The following is a 17,798-nucleotide window of genomic DNA, read 5'->3' as shown; positions in this document are numbered from 1 at the left end:
AGAAATAAAGTACTAACTGTAAATAGAATTACTTCCTTTTCTAGAATAGTAATACCATGTAGAGAACTTTGTGTATAAATTAATATTATATGAATGCATCACGTATACAGTGAATGGGTAAATCAGACGTAAACAATAGTCCAAAGATCACGGGCGAGCCTGAGGCATTGGCAATTTGGAAAGCGACACCCATTCGTTTCCCAAAAGACGCTGTTAGAGATCTCGATGTGCCGAAATCCCCGTGGACAAAGAAAGTAGCTGGCGGGAAAATATCGCAGCTAGTAACAGGGTGCTAAAAAGGGAGGAAGTGAAGGGAGAATAAAAAGGGGTTGCGCCCCCTCTCCCAAGGCTTTTTTCGCCTATTTTTCTGGATGATGATTCGACTTCTCCCGTGGACCGGAAGTTCCTGATGGTGTCTCTTGGCGATAGTACGATACCGGACAGTGTGCTTTTCCTCTCGATGTCTGAATTTCTGCCGGTGCTAAAGCGTGAGATGTCGGCATATGCTGTCTTCGCTCCTTCGCTGAAAGTTCCGACGGAATAATATCGCGAACGTATCCTATGAACCTGCAGTAGTAACGAGGATGGTCTGAAACAGATTCAGAATACGCGCGGGAACGGCGCCAGGTGCACCATGTAACCCAACCCACCACGTGGATGCAGGCTTATGGAAGTATCGAGAGGTAATTCAAACAAAGAAGGACCGTTCAGACAGACCTGGAGACCCTGCCCCAAGAAATGATAAAGTACAGATTATGTTGTATAATTACCCAGTCAGTAAAAGGGAAAGATCTTTGTAGTGTAATAATCGCGTATAGAAAGTATTTAAGAACTTTAAGTGGTTATTTAGCAGTGGCTATAATGTCCACAAGACAAATTGTCTGGAATGATTATAGATGATTGTGACTAGTTTAACGTGCAAGACTAACATAGCAGGTAGAATATTGATTACAATTGTATATCTTCTGATATACACTTCTAACTTAAAAGAAGGATTTATTGTTCATGAATTAGAGTATTAATCAGTTTGATTTAGCATGTCATTGAACTAATTGAAAGTGAGATGGGTCTAAGTGTATGTCTTTAGATTCCAATAAATATGTTTTTTCTTCTATACCTGACTTTTGCCTGTGATATGAATCAAAACTACCGCCCATTAATCTGAACCATGGCGGGGGGGGGGGATTGAAAGAAAGGTATAACATGTTGTTATAAAGGTTACGACTGCAAACCAGAATTTACTTAGCCACAGTAAAGCGTTTAATTTACGAGTTTAAGCACTAAATTTATTCACTCATGTGCACGAAAAGTCTCTCTGAATAAGAGTCCCCTCTATTCTAAGATATTGACTGGCGCAACTTAAAAAAATAAATTTGTCGATATCTGAAGAGGAGACGGCCCCAGAGAGAAATTAGAGGATTCGTTTCTTTTAGCAAGGAATAACCTTTAACTGTCAGGGTAAGAACGTGAGTAAAATTAGGAATCGGCTAGAGATATAGAATTTGGTTTCCTTATAGAATGAACACGTAAGACGTGATACAGATATTAGAGTCAGGGAAATTTTGTAAGTCTTGTAGTCATTGTAGGGAGGTAAATTCATAAAGTAAATTATTATAGGAAAAGTAACGACATAACACTATCAACCTGGTGTATGCAACATTGAGCTCACTGCTACCTCTTCACTAGATGAAGAAACTGATGTTATGAGGAGGTCTTAGAGCACAAACTTCAGCAATAGGGGCTGATGAAATACCAGCATGGATTCTAAAAGTGTGTTCAGCTGAGCTGACCATTCTTCCTCTGACCAAGCTATAAAATTTGATCCCAGAGCAGAAAGGGAATATTTCACAGGAGCGGAAAGAATATTGATGGTAGTTCGGTTGCACAAGGGTGGTGCAAAGGGTGATATATCCAACTATCGACATATCAGTATCTTCTAACAGGTGGTAAATATTTTCAAAAAGTTGAAAAGACCTCGCATAAGAAATGGGTTGGCTGACAGAAAATCTCTACTCTCCAATGAACAGCATGGATTTATAAGGGAAGGTTATGTTTAAGCAACTTGCTTATATTCTATAACAATGTTACCATTGAACTAGACAAGGGGGAATAGATACAGCGTGATACGTTTGGATTTTTCTACGGCTTTTAACAGAATACAGCACAGAAGACTGTTCCATAAATTGGAGAATATGGGTTTGGATTATAAACTATTAGCGTGGATATTTTATATCGATAATGTCTTGTTAATGTTTTCCCAAGGCATTCCATGAAAAGGGTGGATGACTGACATATGAAAAACAGGTATGCGGGGGGATAGGAGTCCGCAAGATTTAAGATAACCAGCAGTATAACAAAGTATTACTTCTTGGTCCACTGTTATTCGATCTGTATACATTAATGATACATTGACAGGCGATAAATCCTTCTTTGCATCATCAGAGAATAGCTGATGATGCAAAGATAGGAAGAGTAATTAGGAATGTTGCTGATAAGCAGTACTTGTAGAATGATTTGAATAGGCTGGATTTGTGGGCATTGGATAATGGCTACCAGTTCATTGCTAATAAATGAAAGGTCATGCACTTTGGTGTATTTGATATCCAATGTCATATGTTGGTGGGATTATCTAGAAGAAACTGATGAGGCTAGGGATCTTGGAGTTTCAGGAAATAGGTAGTTGAAGCTCAAGAGCTATATAGCGAAGATTGCAAATACAACTCAGAAGATAATTGCAATGTTGAAATTAACCTTAAGTCATTTTTGCTCTATTGTGCGCAAGTCTGGTCTCCTGGCTTCCGTTGTGATTCTGATAAGTAGAGACAATACGAATGAGTTAAAAATTACATCACTATTGTGAAATTCTGATTATGAAGACAAATTGAGAATTTTTCAACTGCAGACACTAGCAAACAGGAGAAAGAGGAGTGATATGATTGAGACTTACAAATTTCTGAAAGGGTCATACAGGATTTCAGTAGATGGAATTTTTCATTTTATGGAGGGTAGGGAAAGGACGAGATGGAATCCTTGGAAGTTCATAATGAATGCCGTCAAGGATGGCACGAGAGCCAGATTTTTTTCTGATTGGGTGGTGCGTGACTGGAATGGATTGCCTGTGGATGTTGTGATTGCAAGCAGTATGAATGAATGCAAGAACAATATGTCAGCTGGCGCGGGTAGTTTGTGGCTCTCTCGATAAGTGCAATGATTCCAAGGAGGTCTCTCTTAATAATATGTGGCTAGAATAAAAACAAAATCATTTCCAACGAACAGACGGTGTCTTCAGCCTGACAAACGATGGAATCGTTGAAAATATAACAGAATTCTTACTTTCGTTCATTTATCACTTGACATTTGTTTCATGGAATTTTCTTTTTAAAATTCACCCTGCACAGTAATATTTTTGAAGCTTGAATATCAACATTAAGTAATCAGAAAAAAACTTCGATTTATGGTTTAATCATTTAGTTCGCTTTAAACAAACGCGACGTTTAAATTCTAGATTCTAAGATACGTAGAAAGTGTAGATTACTTGGAAGTGCGTGGAATAACGCTTAAGAGTTTGCTCAACGGGTACAGATTTATTGGATGGCGGGAAAACAGTGCGTGAGTCCTACTTGAACTCATGGTACAAACGGTACTCACGTCCGAGAACCATTCACTCCGTCAAGCAGGGTGGCGTTTTCAGGTCGAAATATCCAGACTGAAGGTCAAAGATTGTAGGCCAAGTTGATTGAATGGTTTCATATTCAAAGAATTTCAGTCTATTTTATTTAAAATAAAAACATCAGCCAACGGACATCCTACCCTTCACTAAATCTTGTAATCGTTTACTTTTTAAATTGAGCAACTTGATATTCTTTTATGAATTTAATTTATTACTTCAATGTTATAATCTTTTTCATCGCTGCAGAAGATTATAATACATTCGAAACGGTTTGTTCCTTTAACAATCTCCCACTTCGCACATTAAATAAGATAACATTTGATAATGTAGTCAGCAATGCGATGGACAGTTAACATCATTCACAAAATGCATGATGAAAGAACAGAGATGTTCTCCCAAGCTAACAATGCATGCATTCTTGTTTTCTGATAAGGCATTCCACGAAAATAAAAACAAAACTAAACGTTAATATCAGGTAGGAAACGACCTTCACATTTTCAGGACAATTTCGAAAAGAAGTGGAGTAATTAAGTAATTACTAATTACTTAATCTCCGAATAAGAGACTATTAATGAAAATTAATACCTGTTGCATTTGTTTTCGAGTGATGGTAGTGACCAAGAAGATGCATTAAGGGACGACCAAGAACCTGTCTCTATTATATCTATTGTTGATAAGAGCGAGAGAAGATTGACGTTAATATTTGCAATCAGGCGATACCACATTTTCCATGTTGAAAAGGAGATTAGAGAGCTTCGTATATAAAACTGGACATCTTTTCACGTCACTGAAGTTCTCGTGTTGCCTGGTAAGTAGCTGTATTTGAAACACTTTTTCTTCAACGTGATATAAATGCGTATATGCGATGGACTGTTTTTATAAAAACGGGAAAGGTTAAAATTAGAAGAAAATGTTATATGTAAATATATAGAATATGTGGAGTTATGTGAATTTCCAATTTTCTGAATCACATGCGATGCATAATTCTGGATTTAATTCTGATTGTAAATTTTCTATTTAACTGTGGATATACATTTTGATATGTAATGATTCTTGAAGAAATTAGATTGTTTTTTTTTCATTAATCATAAGATCACTGCATTAGAGGCTTGTCAAAATACAGATTGTGACTTTCTTGGTGGTTTAGGGCGAGCATAAATGAAAGGTTAACTTCACAAAATTCTCAAAACATCTAGAAGTCTAGAAAGTGCCAAGCATTAAAGAAAAATATTTATAAAGTCTTTAAATAAATAAATAAAGCAGTATCCTTTCATGCAAATGTAGTATCCTAATGGCATTTAAGTACATTAGGCATTAATAGAGAAATGTCTTTAGCCCAAGTACTGTTTATTCTGACCAATAATTATACTTCAAAGCGATTTTTGAGGTGGAAAATATTTAATTCTAAGTAAAAAATGTCTGTTTTTTAAATGCAAGAACATCTACGTTGAAATAAATTGATTCGGATTTTATCATTTTGCAGACGATGAGAATACAATGCAAGCTGCACTGATAGTGGCTTGCCCTTGTGTAATCTGTCTCAAGGTTATCCTTGAATTTTAGAGAACAAAGTTGGTGGTTTAAGTGACAGACAGTCGTGTCGTAATTAATATTACGCCATTTGGACTAAGCATTGATACCGAAATAGCGTCATTATTATAGACAAAATATGTGTGGCACCCATTAACCTTTCACAGTAACTGAGTCTTTAAGTTGAAAATTATTTTTATTCGATTCCAAAGATATTTATATTTCTGTTGAGAAATAGAAGTACAATATCTGAATTTCTGCAGTGAGTCAATTATTTTAAAGGAGATTTTTATGGACACTGCTTCAGATGAGAGAACAGTATTCAACGTTTGGACGAAGTGGTGATTTGTACCAGGTTAACAGCTTCAGGGAGAAAGTTATTGCCTCGAACGAAAGAGAAAACCGAATTTCTCCGACGAAGGAATGTCATCTTTAATATGCTTGGGCCAAGAGATTGGAAGTGAGAGTTACCTCAAGAAGAAATCCTTTGTCTAAAGGTGTAGGAGTTGTCAAAAATAAGACTCAAAGAAGTGGATAGTTTTTTTTGCATGTAATAAGAATCGAATTTTCCTAGAAATGAAAGAAACACGGTTATAGAACACTACTGAAGAATGGTTTGTAGATCAGAACTGAATTCAGGATTGTAGAAGTCAATATTCTAAGTTTTGGTTACATTTGGGTAGAGCAAGGTTGGTCAAATTGCAACTAGCAGCGCAGTGTAGTGTCCGCAGTAAAACTGTGGATTAGCGTTGCAGTCAACTGGAGAAGATCGTTGATATATATAGAGGAAAAAGATTAAGTAAAAGACTGGAACTTTGTGAGACTCCATCTTTATTGGAATGTTTGAAAATAAAAACCATCAGCCATCACACGCAATATGTATCAGAGAGAAAGCTAATAATCCAATTGTACACGTTCACCATGAGACATTGACGTAAGTGGGAACTTTTATAAATTTCGCAAAGGCTCTTTTCGTATAGGAGTTTTTCTACCATAACTCTGATATATAAAGACTTGGTTACTCTTTATAACAACTCAAGATTTCCCCAAACATTTCACGCACTTCTCTAAAGTTAAATAACATAAGCAAGAAGATCTACTGTCGATAGATCCGAACATGCGAATTTGGAGTCTCTCTTAAAAGTGAATTGAAATGAGCAACTCTCATGTTGGGAAGAGCCAATGAGACAGAATAAAAAGGAGGCATAGAGTCGAGTTCGGTTCTGAAATAGAAACCTTCAGAACATCGGGAAAGGTCATCTGAACAAGTAAATGACTTTTGTTTTTGGTTTCCACGTTGGACAAGATTCTTCTGAACTCTCATGTTCACTTGACAGTTTAGATCAAACGAGTGAAGCCAATAATCCAAACTAGGAAATCAAACAAACACAAAAAGATCATCCAACTTCTTGGAAATATAATAATTCCGGCGAACAGATGAGAACAAATGTGTAAATGTAGATTCATTGGAGAAGAAATCAGCGGCGCGAGATTTGTCTGAATAGCCTAAAGGACGGGAAACATTCACGAAATACTTAGAAGGGTAACTTGGGGAAACGACATCTAGTGTTTAAAGAATAATTAGGGTTAACTGCTGTGCTACTTGGAAAACTAGTTAGAGTTGTGAACATTTCAAGGGAAGATGACCTAACTATTAGGAAGTTGGAGTAGTAAAATCAGCATTTAGAAAAAGAAATCGAAAAATAAAGTAGAAAATCGTTGGTGGCTTTTGTAGAGGAATTATTGTGTTAAATGCGTTTTACATGATGGGGCAGAAATATTATTAGCGAATGATCAAATAGGAGGATATTCTAAGGGGGAAACTTCCGTAATGTGGTGCATTAGAAAGAAGCGTAACTGGAAAAATTTAATTAAGGTGCTTTATGAAGTGAAATTTGAATTTCTGTTAAGAAAAATTATGTCATCACACAGATGATCTGCTTCATGATGATGGATGAGATTGACAATTAGGTACACCGAGAAGCACTGATTTCATCCATTTTCTTGTTATTGTTTTCGACTGCTTAAACAGCGTGTGATATTTCGCATGTGCCTGCTATCTGAACTTGACCATCGTGTTGATCGCAAGCTATTCACAACAGTAATGACCTTCCAGTATTCTACTGGATCATTACTGATTACCGACGTGCATGCATATTACAATTATTCATATATAATTCTGGAATGAATTCGATGCACATTTGAACGACTAGAAAAAAAAAAGGTTCCTATGAGCGAACCCTAACGGAAACTGTTAATGTGACGCTCTGTTGCAAGTTTTGCAGATGACTATTTGAATGGTCAGGATTATTTTCTCCCGCACTTGTTTACAGCCATTCTTGAGAAGCATAAATGGAAATCCTCACTACTTATCCTGGAAGCGAATTGTTTCCTTCAGATTACATTGAAAGACAATCGGGTTTTAAGTTATCTGAGTGGGTGATACCCCATCAATTGTGTTTTAGTTCTTGAAAGAATGAGGAAAATGTTGTCCACATAATGGAACTGTATGTTAGGCTGTGCCATACATGCTTTCTATCGCTATTCAGATAATTCCATGTACAAATTTGTGTGGCGAAATTGAGCTCTCCTGACTTGAATTTCTTTCTGTTCATAGAAATTGTACTCAAATTAGGCGAAATTTAAAATGACTGAATTTCTATTACCGTTGTCTCTACAATTAAATTACTATTCTCTCAAGATCTTCTCAACATGGTAAATTTTGATAAAGGGCATGCTGAACAATTCTCCGGTTCTTACTTTGTAGAACTTCCATGAAATTTGGAAATCAACGTACGATAATACACTATGGCGATGTGATTTTAGTGACAGGAGAAAAAGGTACATTGATCAGAGAGTCCGATGTAAACTCTATAAAGCATCTTTCGGAACAGTTGAAACGTCAGAGAGACTGAAGCATCCAAGTTGACTACAAGATCTCGGTATCATTTGGATGGGGGCACAGGACAAATTACTCGTGTCTAGTCGTGAGCCAAACGTGGTCCAAAATATACCGATGAAACACTTACGTACACTAATTATTTAATAATAACCTTTGCTGTAAGATAACAATTACTCAATTTGTTCACATTTTTGCGAATACAAATAGGTAATTTTTTCTCTTCAAGGAGTTTTGAAGAGTCGCTGACATCATGATGCTATATCTTGTGCTGTTTGCCGTATTCCTCAGCCAAGGTAAGGAAGGTATATTCAGTTATTCTCAATGAAGTTGCATAAATAACCCTTCTCTTAAAGAAATTAATATATGCATCGTTTCTTTTTTCTTCGTGCAGGGGTGTCAGGAGAAAGCTGCAATACCCTAGTGGATCAGATAATCAACAGAACAAGAGGGTCTACGACCTACGAGCCCACGGAAATTGGTAACTTTGAATTCGACCAACTTACGTACAGCAATGGTACCGTTCAGGGACTTTCCAAAATTCGTCGTCAAGGGGATTGCTCTCTGTCAGGAAAACCAGGAGAGAGGCAGACCTTGATGGTGAACTTGACAGTGCAGGGATTATCTCTCCAGTCGCAGGTACTAGGCTACCGTTACTTTGTGGTTCCAATAGAAGGGCCTGTACAGGGAACGTTAAATGAGGTGTCTTCAACAGTAAAAATGACGGCCATGTTCAATGGAACTGTGTCCCTCGACAGCTTCAAAATCTATCACATGTCCAAAATTGATGTTATTGAAGGAAAGCCAGTGTTGTTGGAATGGGTGAAAGAATCCCTCACCAAACATCAAGATGAAATACCATCCACATTAGAAAATGACATAACAAAAGCGTTCCAGGGTTTCATAAAAACATTTTGAAACATGTGCCCTGTGAATGCATGTCGACTTCTTCACCACTGAAGTCTTGGAAAGTGTGAATGTTTTTGACGCTGCATAGACATTACCTACTTTATGCTTATATACTGGGACTGCTGTGACTTTCATATTCGTTTCTTTTAATAAATAAAAGTCGGCAGTAAAATATTACTTGTGAATTTTTAGTTCAGTTGAAATAATGACCCATATTTGCTTAAACAACATACTTTATGTGAATCTTATCAAGAAAGTTTGGCTTATTCGGAAATTCTATTTGTACAGGTGAAACCTTTAAGCAATTCAGGTGTATGATAATCAAGATAGCGGTCGACAGAGAGAAGAAACTTTTACAATCTTTCTCTCTCTCTCTGTGTAAGTTAGTTTACTTTGTCATTTGAATAATAACAGCTATTATTTTAGTTCCCAATGTTTTTCAGAAATCGAAATTTAATTAAAATTAAGAATTCTTCCATATTTCAGTTGCAAAATTTTAAGTTTTCTAAACTTTTAATATTTACTCTCCTATTTTGTACTTCGTAGATGTATGACTGAAGTAGACGATGTGTTTTTTCAATTAAACTTTGGCATTTGACACCGAGGAAAGAGCAGGTAGAAGTCAAGAATATATGGGGCAAGGGAAACTATTGACGAGACAGAAAAAAAATACTAGTGTAAACTAAATTTAATCTCGTGTCTTATCTCAAAGATACCCAAAGATCAGTTTGCTATATGGGAAGACGATGCAGTATAACAGATAATTGCATGTTTAGACAGAAGTTTCAAATCTTAAATGAGGTCAGTGTTAAATGATTGCGCATAGGATTCTAGAAGCGATAGAAAACATTTTCACATCAAACATTCAACTGTGCCAAACTATACGTGGATATTTTTCTCTATTCCATGTTCCTTATCATTTCAAGGTAGACTGATTATCATGCTCCGAAATCAGCAAAAGACGACGAACGGTATGTCACAAATTATTGGATTCCCTTTGTTTGTCCAATTTCTTCCCATATTTTAAACCATCCATTCAGATATTCACAAATAATATATCAGTCCTATCCTATATCGTACACTAGTGAATGCGAGGCGCTCTCCCTTGGAGGGTACGAAGCAACGCACAATACTGTTGTTTATCAAACAACTCCCGCATCGTTACCATTATTACATTATACAGCGCCATAGTTATGATTACTATAATGTGGTCACTAACTTACGAAATTCTGATGTCATTTAACGTTTGTGATTGTTGTCAAATTCTCTGTCGTGCACATCTGGGTTTTGTGTCGTTTTTTGCTAGTCCACTATTCTGGATGCATTCACTGCAAATGAACATTTTTGCAGTGAATGAAAAGAATCTGCTATTCGAGAAAAACAATTCTTACTTGTAATATAAACTTATAAACCTCTTGTTAGATCTTGAATGGGGACTCTTTCAACAAAACGTCATTCGTTCAAGATTTAACAAGAAACACAATTCTGAGTTAGAAATGTTTGCACTATTGGTTAAGTAAGAAAAATATAAAAGAAAACCTGTTACAATTACCTTACAAAAGAAGTAAAGTTGAGGAGAAAATTGTATGTCAGAATAGAATTATATTGTTAAAATTATTGATGTCTAAATTATACTGTGTAAGAATGTAAATCTAATTGCAAACAAAGGTTACTAGCTAGCTGCCTACGGTGACGTAACGTAGCAACGGAAGCGTTCGTGGAAGGCGAGCTGGACTCGCGTTCGGCGAAATGAGCGCTCTTCAAGGAGCAAAAGTGTGATGCTATCGCGTAGGGGCGAATAGGAGAGCACAGTGAGAGATCCTCCATTACGAAAGGAGGGCGCTAAAAAGAAGAATAAAAAGCGAGTTCAATCGGGTTTGAACCCCCGTTTTTTTCTGTTCCTGTTTTCTCGTGTGGACAAGCAGAATGCTGACCGATCGACGGCGCCGGAAGTAATCTCCTTCCTGGTTGCTAGCTGAAGGAGTCGGGGATGCTATACGCGAGCTGACTGCAGACACCAACTAGGGCCATCGGCAAAAGTTTACCGATGCGAAACAGCGGAATAAGTTCCCCAAAAAGGACGGCCGAGATGACGATATCGATCCAGTAGACGAGCGTTTATAAGGCAAAGTGCAAGGAATGGCGATTTGCGTCGATCAGCGTAACCTCCACGTGGACGCGACTCGATAAAACAGAAAGACGTCTGACTACAAAGGACGGACGAAAAGAAGCGCGATGTCCTCTCAGGACACTGGTAACACACAGTAAATTGCTTATTCTTGTAACGATTAGTATTGGGGCAAAGAGAAAAGAACAGATTTCTGATTGGAAAAAAAAAAGAACTTTTAAGTGACAAAAGTCACTTAAAAGTTCTTTAAGTGACAAAACGTGATAATCATATTGGGTCAGTAGTCTGAGAGTATGCAACACTTAGTTGAATGTGAATTGACCTTTGTTAGCAAGTTTTACTTAGAATTTTGAATTACTGTTTTATGATGCATATGTGCCTATTTAATCTAGAGATGAAAAGTTAGACTATTTTGATAATTAATATGTTCCTTATAGCTCAGCTAATGAATTAGAATTCTGATATGACCTACCTTGATATGTAAAAGTTTATTGGATGAAATTTTGATAATTAATAAACATGTTTTTCTATGTAAGTCTGAGCATGAGATTGAAATTACTACTCGCTAAAGTTCGAACCTGTGAATAAGGAGAAATTAAGGAAGGTTTAGGCCATGACTGCAATGTTGAAGTTTCTATAGGCACTTTAATACTTTAATAAGATTAGGTAATACTTAAACTCTGGGAAGGTTTCTTTGTACAAGAACTCTTCTGTACTAGGACTCTGGCTGGCGCAGCTAAATTAAATAAATTGTGTCAGAGTTCCGAATGGCCCCAGAGAGATAAGTTAGAGATTTCAGGCTTAGTTGGTACGAGAAGGATTTAAGATAGAAAATTAACAAGAAAGTGACGCCACACAAAGATATAACACTCTTTTTATTCGGAACAATGATGCAAAAAGTATAAGTTACGTTTCATAAAACTGCGCACGTCAATAAAAACTTGCCTCTATAACTCACCGTGAAAAATTTCTTAGACACACACGTGCATTGTTTTCCATAGTTCAATAGACGGCTTTCTCTACGCTCAATACGGCAGTTTGTTTAATGCTCACACATCGCAATCATACACAAAAGCAACAATTCACTAAGATTTCAACGACCATTACAGAAAATCTTTAACACCCATGAGGGTTAAGAATTTTTTTTTCTCTGAAGAGACTGAAAATCGAGATGTATTTGGCATTACGTTATAAGACCGGTAAGTCTCATACAGTCCTCTGTTATTAATTCAAATGAATGTTCATCAAAGAAGTGACAAATATATTTAAAATAAAGAGCCAATAGGCTTCATTTCGGCGATGTAAACACTATTCAAATTAAGGGGATATTAAATCCCACATTGTTTTAAAACCGAATAAGAAACTCAAAGATCGGAATCAAGGAGTTTCATGCCGAATATAGTAAACTATAAAAGTATCGGCGATCACTAGCGTGAGCTAATGCAAGTGACCCTAGTACGTGGTACAATACCGGACAACTCGCAGCAAAGGCGGTAAAGTTCTGATCATTATTCTTAGTATTTCTCATAATGTAAAAACCCATCTCCTAGGAGATGGGTGATGTTATACATTATGTGGGAGGTCACTAGCCAGACCGGTTTCGATCTTTATTGAGATCTCATCAGTGAGTAGCTAGAACAAATATAATACTAAGGGTATAGCGAAAAGAACTTAAATACTCTGCTATACGAGTTGTCAAAATAATTCTTATTCGGCTTTAAAACAATGTGGGATTTTAATATTCCCTTAATTTAACTAATAGTAACAAATATACTTCTTTAACAGTATCTCAAAATAGGAGAGAATGATTTTCTTATTGTATCTTACTTAGAATGATCAATATTATTGTAGTTCCCTTAGTTATTAGGTATGTAATGGAAATAACTCACTTCAATTTTAAAATTGATAGTTTTTTTTTAAAAAAGAAACTTGGTTTCAATAAAACCCAATAGATGGCAGCAGTGATGGACATTCTAAATGACATTCAAAAAGGACATTCACCGTCAAGAATTATATGTATGAGAAGCGTTTCTTAGAGAACGTATTTTCATATCAGAAACGTAACGACATGTATTTTTTTGAAAGAAATTTTTTAATGGATACAGAAATAATTTTAATGGATTCTGTTCGTATCTTAACATTTAAAATATAGTCTTGAGAATAACATTTTGCATAAATGTGAACGTTATTAGAGAAAATTGAAAAATTTATCTCCAAGTTTTAAGAGGTGCAATGAGTTTACGAAATGTTTTATTTATAATTTTGACGACAATGGAATGAAAATGTATCCCATACTTCATTTTTTCACTCACTGAAAAGGATGAGAGCTGGTTGCAATGGGGCTCATTGAATAATATCATTATGGTAATTCTTGACTACGAAAATACCTCCTGAAATTGCAGTCACACAACTAATGGCAATACAGCTAATCAAAATACATTCAAATACATCTTTCTAAATTGTCAATTTCCTGCTTTTTCAGTGCTGTGCCCTCGCGTACATCACATAAAGCATGTCGCTTAAAAATGATAAAATATCCTACTATTGATTTACAAACTTCTACGGATGGGAGAGAGAGAGAGATAATTTATTTTAGATTGATTGGTAGAACGATGACATCTTAATAATGTCAGTGGCATTTTACTTTCTTCCTTCTCTTTTACAACCATTAACTCCTCGTTTTGGTCAGATGCCAAATTTGTACCAAAATTCTCAGCAGAAATTAAGTTTCAACTATATTTCAAATCTGGTCCAAAATAATTTGAGCAACTTCTAGAGATATCGACAAAGAAAGTCTCTTTTCAAAATGCTGTCGATCTTAAATCAGAGATGTATGAATAATATTTCAACTTATAAACTGAAGAGGTCGAATTTGACCCTTAATGATTTCTGTAATAAGAGAAGTCAGTGACTCGCTGCAACACTTAGCTTGAAGAGTCACTGCGATGACTCTTGATATACTTCTTGTTACTTTTTATAGGGTGAAGCAAAAATAGTTTCACCAGAAACAAAGAGTTTGAGGAAAAAGCGGAGCACTACAAATAATAGCACAACTAAAGATGTTTCGGTTTCTTCTAACAGCTTTGTGCTTGTCAGAGGCTACACACATACAAACTACCCTAAACATTAGTTACTAAAGACTGAAGAAATAACAGACGTTTTATACTTTCAATAAAACTATTGTCCGTTCAATGCAAGCCAGTTTATGCTACTTTGTTTTCACTTCTATACTGTAAAAAGAAAGAAGAAGAAACAGCTGATTGGACTTTGGTGCTTTCCCGTATCAAAAATCACTTAACTCCGTTTTCGCAACCTCGTGCGAATTATTTATCTGTACATTCTTGAGGGTACATTAGCACTGTGCTTGTAGTTTTCAGACGGTGATGAAATGAACTGGTGACATTTCATCCTCGTAGATGACAACTCTTGTGGCCGATTATCTAAAGACTGCCTTAGTACTAACAGGGAAAGATTCGAATTTCTCACTCTAATATAGCGTCTTTGAATGTTAAATTAGAGTGATTTTCACCGAGGGGTGATTATTACATTTTTGGCTCTTGTGTGCTTATCAGACGATTCATCGGCATCAGAAAAGAATGGCGGAGTCTCTAAGGCGGGATTCAATGATTATTTCGCCTTCGGACCTTTCATAAAGCGACGAACCTTTATGACAATGGCACGTCTGATAGCTCGAAACTCTTTGCACAGTTTAGCACTGTGGGATGGGCTATGTCTTCGAAAATCTGTAGAACTCGCTCTACTGAGTTTTCGATTCTTTTTAAAATCATCTCAACTTCCAAATAAGCACTAAGGTGAGGCACGCTATATCAGATACACTACTCGCTTAACCATCCAGAATGAGTGAAAGTGTTGTAAGTTTTCAACTCTGCGTGAATGGGATTGTAAAAAAAAGTGGAATGAAAAAAATTAATCAGACAGGAAAAAGTATCAAACTTCTGTAAATAGAAAAAATTAAGGAAGATTTTTTTTTCTGAAATGGAAAAAAAATCTTTTGATAAACACCTTTAAACTGATTACTATCAATACGAGTAGCCTCTGTTTATTGGAGCCTCCCACAGCTCAGTCGGTATAAACGAAGCCCTTTGGTCGGAAAGACCCGGGTTCGATTCCCGTCCATGACGTGAGGAACCTTTATCGAACGTAGGGTTTTTCTCCTGGAAACTCGGGTTTTTCATCCCTTAAAACAGGCAAATCGGCTCCGTGAAAACACACGAATCTACAGTCAAAAATACATATTTAGAAGTCCCTCATTGGAGGGCTCAACCGGTCCTGAGGAGACGGGTGGGAAAAACTAGGGCAACCCCATACGACAAAGAAAACCTGTTTATTAACATACTTTATCATTTGAATGCTTTATTTGTATAAATCGAACTCGTCTTAGGTTCATCCAGTTAGGAATTAAAAACAGTGATTTTGGGATTACGGCAGAAGAAACTAAGGTCATGAGGCAATAGTTATGTTATGATCGTGTTCTTCTAACCAGTGTTCTGTATTTAGGAATGAAAAACAAGTTTGAAAAGAAACTCTGCTGCTTCCCTGTAAGAATGCTAACTACTATCGAAACGACCTTATAAATGTTCGTGGCGTCCTAGAGGGAGCGGAAGAGGGGGGGGGGGGGGTCAACTCGAAGTGCAAATGCTGCAACGTCAGGAAATGTTTTAAAATTCCTTACTATACGAACAAAACAAACGAAATCTTCTTTGATGTTTCTCGTGTGTATTTTAACAATTCTTAACAATTGGTGAGAATCAAACCATAGGGTTCGCCACCACGCTCATTTCTCAGATTTCGGCAAAATGTAAACTTGCCAAGAAATTATATTCTTGGCTTAATCCTATATTCAAATGTAAGCAAACAAAAGTTTGGGAGTGAAATCACTTCATAACTGGGCAACTCGTATATCGAGGCTAAATGACTTCACATCACTTGGCTTAGTATCCCATAAAGAAAAGCACATTTCCTTTTAGAATTGCATGTTGCGATGCATTATGGGAAAAGTCACTGCCTGAACACGTTTTGACCTGACTGCGCTAAGTCATCAGTCGCTACATACAAGTTGCCTAGTACCGAAGATTCGTCATGTGCAAACTTTTTTCAACTTGAATAAGAAAATAAACAAGAATATAATTTTTGGGAAGTTTAGTTTATTTTGCAACTAAGTAAAAAAAAAAATCTTTCAACATCAACCAATTTCTCTGGGTACAAATCCTTACATTCGCAATCATCAATAAAATATGTTGGTTGGACAGGGTGAATTATCTCCTCTGTCCTCCTGACTGGACATGAGATATTATTCGACTTATACATAAATGATATAAAAGCAAAACTTGATTCAAGATCGGTAACACCATCAGATATGCAAAGTGTTAGCATCAATTCCTGATATGCACTCAAGGGCTATAGAAGATATCATGATCAAGTACTAATAACGAACGTTAATCGCAAGGACACTGAATATAAAGTATTTCCTGTACTAAACTGAACACAAAAAAATCTGAATATTTCAAGATTTCAGTCACATTTCGCTCCCGTTTCATTTGGCTCGTTTTCTTCTCCTATACTATTCATGCAGTTTGTTTTATAACGTATGAAAATGTCCTTGAAAAAGGTTTATTCAGTTGACAATAATCGCTTCGTCTCACTGAAGACGAGGGAATAGAAATAAAGTATTTCTTCTTATATTACTCCCTTGTTTGTTTTTTCGAAGTAAAAACAAACAAGGAACTCAAGCATCGGTGTGGAAATGTGAATAGCAAAATGAAAGTATTGATGTTCAATCTGATCACGTATCTTAGGAAGAAGTTCAATGGACACCCTCATGGGTAATGGACATCGTGTCATGTAACGAGTCAGGTGTTCGCAGCTGGTATAAATTGGTGGAATATGATGCTCCCAAATCAGTGCAACTGTGTCCTGCTGAAATGGCTGCGAGAAGGGAACTCACGGAGTTTGAAAGATGCCATGTAGCAGGCCTCGCTGTTTGGCGGATTTGTGCAAATCGGGCCACCTTGGGTCAACAATCAGTGATACCATACTGAGATGGAAGCGCAGGAATTCCATTGCAAGTGCTACCCGCAGTTAACGACCTACCACACGCACCGAACATGACCGTAGAATGCTACAATGGATTAGATGTGAAAACGCCATTCATCGGACAAGTTGAATGCGAAGTTCCGAGCATCGAATGGAACACTGATCTGCACACAAACATTCATAACCGAGGCTCACAACATGGATTTCCGTGGTAGAACCGTAATATGCAAGCCCCACATTACCCGAATCAACATGCAGCGTCAGTTTAAATGGTGAAAAGAGTGCGTACAGTGGAAGCTTGGAAAGCCGTGTTATGGAACGGCGAATTACACTACACCCTCTATCGAGCAGATGAACATGTGTGAGTGTGGCGGAAGGCCGGTGAATGCCTCTTACCAGAGTGCGTAACCTCAACTATGAAATTCGGAGATAGCGGTGTGATGGTATGGTCCTGTTTTTCCTAGTTTTTTGGACCTCCGTTTGTGGCGTCACGAACATTAAACTCAGAGTATCTGAATATTCTGGACAATGCTTCCTACTTTGCGACGTTTCTAGGTAACTGAACACACTGCATGCCTGTATGAATGGCCCAAAATGGATCGCTATCA

The 17,798-nt window shown here is 36.8% G+C and overlaps 1 protein-coding gene across 1 annotated transcript; it reads left to right on the top strand.

Annotated features, from left to right (window-relative positions):
* The first annotated feature begins 4,176 nt into the window (after positions 1–4,176).
* LOC150100935 (uncharacterized) lies at positions 4,177–11,671 on the top strand. The gene is made up of 3 exons (XM_090401721.1): positions 4,177–4,478; positions 8,329–8,395; positions 8,494–11,671. The coding sequence occupies exons 2-3, from the start codon at positions 8,353–8,355 to the stop codon at positions 9,015–9,017; spliced, it is 567 nt and encodes a 188-aa protein (XP_090257847.1). The 5' UTR covers positions 4,177–4,478; positions 8,329–8,352; the 3' UTR covers positions 9,018–11,671.
* Positions 11,672–17,798: the final 6,127 nt, after the last annotated feature.

Source organism: Typopeltis vanoorti, chromosome 12, assembly GCF_054136105.1.
Source record: "Typopeltis vanoorti isolate ZY-2024b chromosome 12, IOZ_Tvanoo_1.0, whole genome shotgun sequence".
NCBI classification, from domain to species: domain Eukaryota; kingdom Metazoa; phylum Arthropoda; class Arachnida; order Uropygi; family Thelyphonidae; genus Typopeltis; species Typopeltis vanoorti.
Note: the sequence above shows the minus strand (reverse complement) of the source record. Positions and strands in the feature narration are given on the sequence as shown.